The sequence below is a fragment of the Gossypium arboreum genome, chromosome 1, assembly GCF_025698485.1.
Source record: "Gossypium arboreum isolate Shixiya-1 chromosome 1, ASM2569848v2, whole genome shotgun sequence".
NCBI lineage: Eukaryota > Viridiplantae > Streptophyta > Magnoliopsida > Malvales > Malvaceae > Gossypium > Gossypium arboreum.
The window spans coordinates 118,848,706-118,858,976 of NC_069070.1; the positions used below are offsets into that span (position 1 = coordinate 118,848,706).

At 29.2% G+C, this 10,271-nt stretch overlaps 1 protein-coding gene across 2 annotated transcripts; it reads right to left on the minus strand.

Moving 5' to 3' along the window:
- Positions 1-577: 577 nt before the first annotated feature.
- On the minus strand, positions 578-9,742 carry LOC108483480 (probable disease resistance protein At5g43730). Of its 2 annotated transcripts, XM_017786912.2 has the most exons (5): positions 9,516-9,742; positions 9,361-9,427; positions 3,569-5,759; positions 1,332-2,377; positions 578-839 (listed from the first exon to the last, which is right to left on the minus strand). In XM_017786912.2, exons 3-4 carry the CDS (start codon positions 5,742-5,744, stop codon positions 1,383-1,385), a joined length of 3,171 nt encoding a protein of 1,056 aa, XP_017642401.1. In that variant the 5' UTR covers positions 5,745-5,759; positions 9,361-9,427; positions 9,516-9,742; the 3' UTR covers positions 578-839; positions 1,332-1,382. The 2 variants fall into 2 exon arrangements, with proteins under 2 accessions (XP_017642401.1, XP_017642402.1); XM_017786913.2 differs by lacking the exon at positions 9,361-9,427 and having other exon boundaries at positions 9,516-9,741.
- Between the last annotated feature and the right edge of the window lie 529 nt (positions 9,743-10,271).

Consider the following 10,271-nt stretch of genomic DNA (forward strand, 5'->3'; position numbering starts at 1 on the left):
GATTTAAAACTTCATGCATGATGTGAATTAGTTTATCATTGTAACCAAAATTTGCATAATTAGATGTACCATAAATCTAGTATTGATAAATAAATGAGCTCTCTAATCCTAAGAAATTGAATAATATGATCCATACACTTAAAATAGAAACCCCAGAAATCCTTTTACCCTATTTTCAATCTTTTCAGGGACTTGTTTTGTAGAAAATATAATTGATATGAGACTCACAAAAATGGGCAAAATCATAAAAGAAGAGAAAAGCAAACAACTTAGATTATTAACTCCAATTGGCAAGATGAGAAAATACACTTAAAATCTAATAATGAAATGATGCAAATTAATTAAAATCAAGATGATCAAAGTACAAAGGCTTCCAGTAGCGCTATAGCATTACCAAGTAAGGTAGCAGATCCTGCTTAGCATTGGGATGGTTCACATTAGCAAAAAGGCCACCTAAATAAAACACCATTTCAAGAAGTGGCATATATCTGTGGGATGGTTCAATATATATATATATATATACATGTGCAAGTTCAAGATTAGATGAGACAGTTAAACCACAAGAAACACAACCACATAGTAAAAAATGATGCAAACTAGAAGCAGGATTATCACAAAGTTGAATTACAACATCAACAATCCAATCATATTGAAACCAAATTGAAGTTCATTTATTACAGATAAAACCACAAGAGAAGGATGCATCCGAAAAAGTACCACATCAAAGAAAGAACCACCACAGAAAAATGAAGGTACAGTGATGAGTTTGGTTGATTTGGTTCTCCAAGATTTGATTGTCAAGCCAACTGCTTTGCTAGATTTAGAATGGCATAAACAACCTGTATTTAATAAGACCCCACAAAGAATTAAAAAAAAAAGAGTGGAGAAGAAAGAGAAGCATTAGAGGCAAGGTTTTTGACATTGATCTAAGAAACCAAGAATACTACATTGGAAAACATATTTATATCGACTTAAAGCTTGAAGTTACAAAATAAATAAGAAAAAGGGGCTGTTTATTCATTCAAATTATTAATGTCATAATGAGAATCTTAAGGGTTCTAGAGCAAGCCTAATCATTGGGGTTAAACAAAGAAGCAAATGAGACCGTGCTTTACTGAAACCATTTTAAACTAAATTAGCCTATAGCTGGTAACAAAGCATGATGCTAATTGATCTAAATTTGTTGTAAACATTAGTAATATTTTTGTTCTCTTTGGTTTCTATTTTGCTAATCATAATCCTCTTCTTGCAGGTTTTCCCGTTTTCTTTTTGGTAGAATAAAAAATCTTCAAATTATTTTCTAGAAATAAAAGCAACAAATGAAGACTCACTGTTTAGCTTGATCCGGAATTTGATTTGAACAGCAAAGGCTTCCAGAAGCGCTAATACAAGTGCAACCAAGGTCGCAGAACCTCCTTAGCATTCGGATAGTCCCACTCTACTGATTCCCACCACTCCTTTGGATGCACGTGGAATCTTTCGAAAGGACGAACAGAAGGAGCTGATTGGTGTGTATCTTGAAAAAGAGGAAGATACAGAGGCATCCTTTTTAGATTGGTACAATCCCTTACTTCGATTTTCCTAAGAGAGTTGCATACCATTTCCCTATTTGAACTGCATATGCTCTTCAGCTCTGGTAAGCACGTCAATTCTAACTCCTTTAATTTGGGAAGGCAGAACTTTGTTGGACCTTGCGTTCCATTTCCCTTGTGATTCTCTTCCTCTTTTTCTGATCCTATGATTTCCTCTATTTGTCCACAACCACGAACTATGAGGTTCTCTAGGTTTTGGAGGTCATGTACTAAGTCAAAGGGAAAGAGCTGCTTCATGTTTGAGCATCCTTCAATATGAAATGATTTAAGATGGGAAAAGATGGCTGGAATAGACTGCGAACTCAATGTAGAAACGACAGATGCTTCTGCTACTTTAACAAGCACATGAAGGTTATCCAAATTTTCAAGCCTCAAGAGCTCAAGGTTCTCAAATGGGGTGCATGATAGGGATGGTGACGACAGTTCAAGCACAGATTCTATCCCTCTGCAATCGTGAATCGAGCAGAACCCCAACTCATTGGTTTGTTGAAAGAAGGGCATATCACTTAAGCTTCTGATATTGTGGCACCTAAAAATTCTCAGACTCCTAACATCACTTGGGAGCTCTGCTGGATCTTCTCTTCCTATTGGACACCCGCTTAATATCACATTTTTCATAGGTAGAAGTGGAGGCTCCCACCACTCATCCATGAGCTGCACTTTGAAACGCCGTTTCATCAAGTTCGCCACAATATTTGTGGGTCCCATTTCTAACTTACCAGACACTTCCAGAGTCGCTTCCACAATCACCTCCTTTCCCCAAGTTAAGGACACAGTTTTCACAGCTTCACCAATGAGTAATGAAATTCCTTATCAAACTCAATTTCTGATATAATAATTATTACTTTGCACAGTAAAGATATAATTAATTATCATTTTTATTTTTGGTGCAACTGCCACCCTACCACTTTGCTATATAAAGCCACATGTTAAAAGCACAAACATCAAAAGCATAAATAATTGGTATAATGATAAATTTGGAATGATTGTTAATACGGCTCTAATTATATTTCATATGTGGGATGATGATGTAATTTATTATTTAAATATGTTAAAAAAGTAGATTGAAAAAAAATATTGATAGCTAAAAATATTAAAAGAATATAATTAGGGTCATTTTGACAAAATATATAAATGTTAATTGTTAAATTTATCACTAAGTCTAAATAGTTAAAGAACAATATATAATCTTTACAAAAACTTTTTAATTAATTTGTTAAAAGACAATTTAAAAAAAATCTTAATAGAACCAACAAGTGGTTGAGTGCAATGACAAGACATATTACAATTTTTTGGAGGATCTTTGTTCGTCTCTTAGAGACAACATTGTTGAAGGGACAATCGCATGTCCTAACCATAAAACGAACATGGAAATACCAAAACAAAATCTTAATGGAAATTTAATAATTTTTAACTAATTTTAACAAGTATTTATAAGCATGGTACTCATTAATCAAATTTATAAATAAAATTTTATGTTTTGTAAATTTTTCCCTAAAAGCTAGTTTGCTATAAATTATGACTAACATAATTTTTAAACGTTTGAAATTTAAAAAGTAACTAGACTTGATTATCTATTAAGATTGATAGATATAGTAGTGCTTTTGTTAGATAAAAAATAGAAAATAAAAGACAATATAGTTTAGTGTACTTAAATCTATATATTTTATATTAATAATAATATTTATACTAATCAAATTAAGACTCAATCAATTTATTTACTTATACTTAATTACATATAAAATTATTCTATATAACTAATTATACGTGCAAACTACTCACTGAAAACTTAATATCTGTAATTTTATAAATTCACTTATTATTTTAAATAACTGAATAATTAACTAAAACCTTGCATAGAAAAACAAAATGAAAACAGCAAAATGCAAAGGGGGGTGGGGAAGAAATAAAAGCTGACACTAAAAATTAATGGTCCCTTCTCTACTGAAAATTTATGGATTTGATTGCATCCGTACCTGGGAACTTTGACAGTGACTTCCTCAGCCTATACACGCAGCCGTCGCAATGCTTGTTGACCTTGAAACGAAAAACATAATCTACGCCTTCTCCAAGTGGTGCCATGACAAGCAAGTAAGAAGTGAGCTGTTGACCTTGTATAGACTTGGTGTATGCATTAAAGTCTATCAATTCATTAAATCTCCCTTCAAATACCTCTAGCTTCCTTAATCTGGCAAGTTCCAATCTATTCATTTTTACACAAGCTGATTTAACATATAATACCAAACATTGCAGACAAGAAAGCCTAGGTAGAATTGCAATTGGCAGCTCCTTTAAGCTTTCAGTACATAAATTGAGATATATTAGATTTGTTAACATTTCCAAACCTTTAGGCACCTTTTCAATACCTGTTCCCCGGAGGTCTAGTTTTCGTAGAGCCTTAAGCTTTTCTAGTGAAGGCACATATCTCAAGTTGTAGCATCCACGGAGCACCAATGCATTGAGCGTTTCCAAGTTTGATACGGAATTGGGCAATTGCTTGATACCGGTATAAGAAAGGTCAAGAATGTTGAGACTATACATGTGCTGAAAGAATGATTCGGAAATCCTTTTCAAGGACCTATTCTTTTTCAGTAATAAGGTCGAAAGGTTTCCACAATTGGGTGACAAGCTTAGAGGGATTTCTGATACCTTATTCATCATGAATGAAGCCCTTTCAACATCTTTTTTCCATTCTGGCTTGCTTGGTAATTCTTCCAATCCGGTGCCAGCTTTTACAATAAAATGAGGTTGTTTGATATATAAGGCCATATCTCTCATCACATCATGCATCTTAACATCATCTCCAGCCTTTTCCAATAAACAGTTGTTTATCAGCCTATTTAATATAGTATGACCCCTATCATGCAATTGTTGTCGACTCCCCATTTCAAGAAATCCCTCGTCTATCCAGTATTCTATTAATTCCACCCTTGGAATTTTATAGTCTTCTGGGTACAGTGAGCAATAAAGGAAACAATTTTGGATATTCGAATCTTTCAAACGGTCAAAACTGAACTTTAATCGCTCATATATTTCTTTATCTGTGCCTTTCACACTTGTTACATGGTTACGTAACTCTGTTAATGCATTCCTCCATTCGACAACATCATTTATTCCCTTCATGCTACTAGCTATTACTTTTATAGCAAGGGGTAACCCATCGCACTCTCTAACAATATCGCCCAAAATTTCATTCAAAGGTGGAACCTTTAGAACCCCATCTCCGGTATGAACCAAGAATAATTTCATGGACTCCTCATCGGAAAGTGGAGGCACTTCGACTATCTCATGACAGCCTATAGATCTACAAAACTCTTTCAATCTACTAGTTACTACCAACTTGCTCCGATTGCTGGATATTGGTTCAGGGATCCCTACCTTTTCGAGAACGAAACCTTCCCAAACATCATCTAAGATCAATAGATGTCTTATTTGTCGCAATTTGTTCCTTATCACAGCTGTACGCTTTTGTTCAGATTTCGGAAGATCTTCAATATTCATAGCATCAGCAATGTCTTGTTGTAACCTGGTGATGTTGAAGTCCTGTGAAACAGTGACCCAAATGATTTTCTCAAACAAGGGTCCAGATTTAGTGATCTCCAATAGTTTATTGTGTATGTGCTTCATTATAGTGGTTTTCCCGATCCCGCCCATTCCCCATACACCAACCATTCCAATTCCATCACTCGTCAAATGCTTCCAAATGTCTGCAATCACCGCGGTTTCACCTTCCAAATGTTCCAACTGACAAGGCACTCCAACAATAGATGGGTCATCAATTACTAGAGCTCCAGTGAACCTACCTTGTTCAATAATTTCCTTCACTTCTTCAACTGTTTGGGAAACTTGTTTCCCAAGGCGCCCACGTGAAAAACAAGACACATTTTGCATTCTTTCATCAATGTTCTGTATTTTGCCATTGACGGTTTGCACATCTTCAAGCCACTTCTTTACTTCTTCCCTTAAAAGTCTTCCCCATCGAAGCTCTGCCTTTTTTCTCAGCTCCACATCTCTGTTCATAGCATTTAGTCGGTCTAGGCTCGCTTGAAGATCATTCCTCCTGTCTTCAAGTTTTCTGTGATGCTCTATGTATGTACATGTTGGATCTCCTAAGCACTTTAGCGCTTCACAAATTGGTCCTACAAATTCCATAATTCACCAAATACTCTGCGAGGTAATAATAACAACTACATTTAGTTCTTTATAAAGGATAGATTTTTAGGGTATGATTATATATCAATCTATATATAAATTATGTGTCAACTCCAAAAGGTATTAAGAAAAACTAAAACATTCTTCTAAAATATTTAATTATTTTTATGAGCTCTTTTTAAAATTATATTATAAAGCATTTAATTAACTTTTCCTTTTCATATCATTTTTATGAATTCTTTTATTTTTCCTCTTTTACCAGAAAAATACTTATTATATTTAAATTATTTTCTTTTGTGCTTTTTATTTATTTAAAAATATTTTTCTTATAAAATTTAAATAATATACTTTTGATACAATGTGCAAAGTACTTTGATTGAATTAAAACGTCTTGACTTTTAAAATGTTTAATTATTTTTATAAATTGTTTTAAAATAATATTAAAAATATTTAATTACAATTTTCCTTTTGTATTACAGTATTTTTGTAAATTCTTTTTGTGTTTTATTATTAAATTTTTTCTTATTTTTATAAAAAATAATTTTCTTATTATTACAAAAAAATTTAAAATGTCTTTTCTTTTTATTATTAAATATTTTTCTTAATAAATTTTGAATTAAAATATTTTTTTGTGAAACTATTAAATTGTTTTGGTTAGACTAACAATTACTGAATATTTTTAGAATTTGATTAACAAAAATATGTTAAACCTAAATTAAATTAATATTTTAGTTGTAAAGTACAAGAAATAGTCATCTAACTATTCATATTATTCTATTTCAATCACTCAACTTTTAATTTTTTGTTTTAATTATTTAACTTTTAAAATTAAATATTTTAGTCATTCTTCCGTGAGTTAGTCTAACGTGATTTTATTTTATTGGCCTAATAAATAATTTAACCCTTTAATATTTACACATTCTACTAATTTGATCCTAAATTTTAAAAATTTAACAAAGTCAGTCCTCAATATTTACAAGATTTGTCATTTTAGTTTGAATTTTAAAAATTGTAAAAATATTTAAAATTTTAAAAAGTAAATATAAATTATAAAAATTAAAAATTAAAATTTTAAATGTAAAAAATATTTAAAAGATTTTATATAAAAATTACTTTCAAAAATACCTTTTATTTTGTTTTTATTCAATTGACAAAATTGGAAATATCAAATGCCATATCCTACCTCCAATCTCTCTTCAATGCTTGTGCTAAAAATGATTAAGACACGAGACCACTAGAGCTTGAAATTGATATTATCTTTGTAGCAAAGAGTATGAGTGTTAGAGTTGGTATTATCTCCGTAGAAATGATAAAGACATTATTAAATTAAACAAAAGTGACCATAAGTATAGTTTACCTTTAATTTAATATATCGCTCCACCAGCTCAAAATCTCATAACTCCTTCTTTTTCTTTTCTTTTTTTAACATTTATCACTTTCTCCAATATTTTTCTTATTCTCTTTTTTTTCTCTAGAACTTTTATAAGATAAATATTAAATTTTCAAGTAAATCTCCTCATTTGATTATATGTACTTTTTTTTAAACCTTATTGATTAATATCAAGAAATTTATTATTATAGCTTTACTTGCGATAAATTGGAATTTTTGAGTACAAGATTAAAATTTTTATTAAATGATTTTGTATGTGATCCCTATCATATATTATTTTTTTATAATTTTTACAAATGCTTTGATAATTATTAAGAAGCACTACATTTGAATGATAAAATAATTTATATATGTTAATTATATTATTATTTTTAGTAATGTTGTTTTGTATAAATTAAATGAAGTAAAATTATATTCTAATTAAATATATTAAAAAATTTAATTATAATTTTAATTATTTTATTATTATAAATTTGAATTTTTAAATAAGATAAGATAATATAATTATGTTTAATAATTTAAATAACAAATATTACTTATACTAATTCTTGTAATTAAAAATATATTATTTACCTGTAACAACGAGGTTAATAACTGCTATCAACAGCAGATATCTTGATTACGATAAAAAATTTATATTATTAAAAACTAATTAAAAATAAATCTGGATATCACTGAAAGACGGTGAGTATAACTTTTCTTTAATGGAAGGCAATGACCGTAATTGACTTTCATTATTTATATACTATTGTTGTTGATTACATTATCTAGTTAAACGCGTGTTTGATAAATTAAAATTTTAAGCGTGTTTGATAAATTAAAATTTAAGTATTAAAATTTAAGCATTGAATTTTTACTATTAAATTTTATAAGTATTAAATTTATATTAAAATATTTATTTGATAAATTTATTTTATACTCTTTTGTTAGTTGTGGATGTCTAATGTGACTTTATTTTATTAATCTAATAATAAATTTAGTCTTTCAATATTTACACATTTTATTAATTTGATCTTAAATCTAAAAATTTCAACAAAATTAGCCGTATGTTTACAACAATTGTCATTTAATCCTAACTACAAAAATTCTAAAAATAAAAAAAGTAAATATAAGTTATAAAAATACAAATTTTAAAAAGTAATTATAAAATACTCCTTTATTTTTTTTTTGCACCAAAAATGATTTTTTATACAATATTAGAGGTACGGGATAAGGGTAACATAGTTTGAACCCATGCCAAAATAGGTGTCTAATAAGAACTTTAACTATAGCTCCATATAAGTCAAGGCACAATATCGCTAGAGCTTAAATTGGTATTATCATTATTGCAAAGAGTAAGATCATAGGAGTTGATGTCATCAACCCAACAATTTTTCTGGATTTATAAATTTGTTAATTTTAAGCTCTTTTTTTTTATAGGTTTTAATTAGGTATTTGGGACCCAACAATGGAGCAAAAGAAAAATGAGACTAAATCAAAAGAGATTGTATAAAAATAACTTTAATTTATATTAGTATTTAGGTAAAATTACGTAAAATATGGAATGCTAGGACAATTAAGTAATTAAATAAAAATGCATATGATATTTATTTTCTTATTATTTTATTAATAATTGTATTATCGATTACTTTCTTAGATTAACATATTACAAATGATGATTGATTTCAGTTTCTCTAACTCGTTTAAAATTTCTTTTATAGTGCTGACAATTTTTATAGAAAGTAATAATTTTTAATTACAACTTGTATCACGAAATATGACTTATTAATTATAATGTAAATTGTGCTCTATTAGTCAAGTATGTCTGGAAAATTATAATTCTTTATAATTATAAGAGAGTGTAATTATATTTTTATCTAATTACTTTATGTTGTCTAAATAGACCTTAATGTTGAGAATATTCATTTGAAAATTAAATTCTACAAAAAAGAAAATGCTAGACAAAAGTCTAAGGGGCCGGAAAACACAGACCGGAGAAAGCAGAGGAGGTCTAATTATTATAGATCTATATAATCTACTCTAATTATTATATTATATTATATTGTATTGTTCAATGACTTTTAAGATTTAAAAAAGAAAACTACAAAAGGTGAGATTGTTGCGAAACTGGGAAGTCAGATTTTTTAAATTCCTCCAAAACCCATAGCTTAAACAAAGAGGAAATCAGATTATTCTCAAACCCACACCCATCGTCTTCCCTTCTTTTAAAATGAAAGAAAAGTTTACCTGAAATATTACACTCAGATCAAGCAAACGAGAAAAGCGTCTGATTATACGAATTTGTTGCGAGTAACTTACCATACAGAAAAGCGATTCAAATCAGATATTGATTCAGAGTTAACAAATAAATATACTTAGCTACTGGGGAAAATGTATGTTACCTTGGCGTTGCTTCACCGTGTCTGCTGTTTTTTTCTTTAATATCAACTCTGGAATTGTTTGCCTAAATCATGAGAAAAATACTGGTATTACAGCCACCCATTGTTGAACATAAAAAGGATATCAGCTTGACTTCAGTTGACTTGCTTAAATGATTGCAGGGCAGTCTCGGAATTTTACATTCCCTCGTGATAAAACATTATAGGCCGTTAGGTTCGGCCCACATCTTATAAATTATATATGTTAACTACATTATTGCTTCTTCCTTTTTTTATTTAATTAAATTAGATTTTCTTTTTTGGTATATTTTTGTCAAGTGCCATGAAATTTCTGATGAGAACGTCGCCTGACAAATAAAAAATTGATATAATAATACATCAATATAATATATAAAAGTTAGAGGTTAAATTTATTATTACATTAATTTTTAATTATCACGTCATTTTCTCGTCAAATATTTAGTAATATTTAATGGAAATGAAAAAAATAATTTCAATTAGTTGTATGATCAAATTAAAAAAATTGAGTGACCAAAAAGAAAAAGTACAATAGTTAGATGATCAAATTAAAAAAATAATAGTTGAGTGACTAAAAAGAAATAGAGCAATAATTAGGTGACCTGTGGTGTAGTTTACCCTATTATATTAATAGATAAATCAAAGTTAATTTTGGTTCCTCTATTATGCTCAAATTCAAAAATTAATCCATCTACTTCTTAATGTAACATAATTTGGTCATCTATTTTATAATATCATAGG

Bases quoted from the DNA above. Each gene is read 5' to 3' on its own strand.
- LOC108483480 (XM_017786912.2), bottom strand. From the start codon at position 5,744: ATGGAATTTGTAGGACCAATTTGTGAAGCGCTAAAGTGCTTAGGAGAT. The intron at 2,378-3,568 runs GTACGGATGCAA...TCATTGGTGAAG, and splicing joins GTCACTGTCAAAGTTCCCAG to CTGTGAAAACTGTGTCCTTA.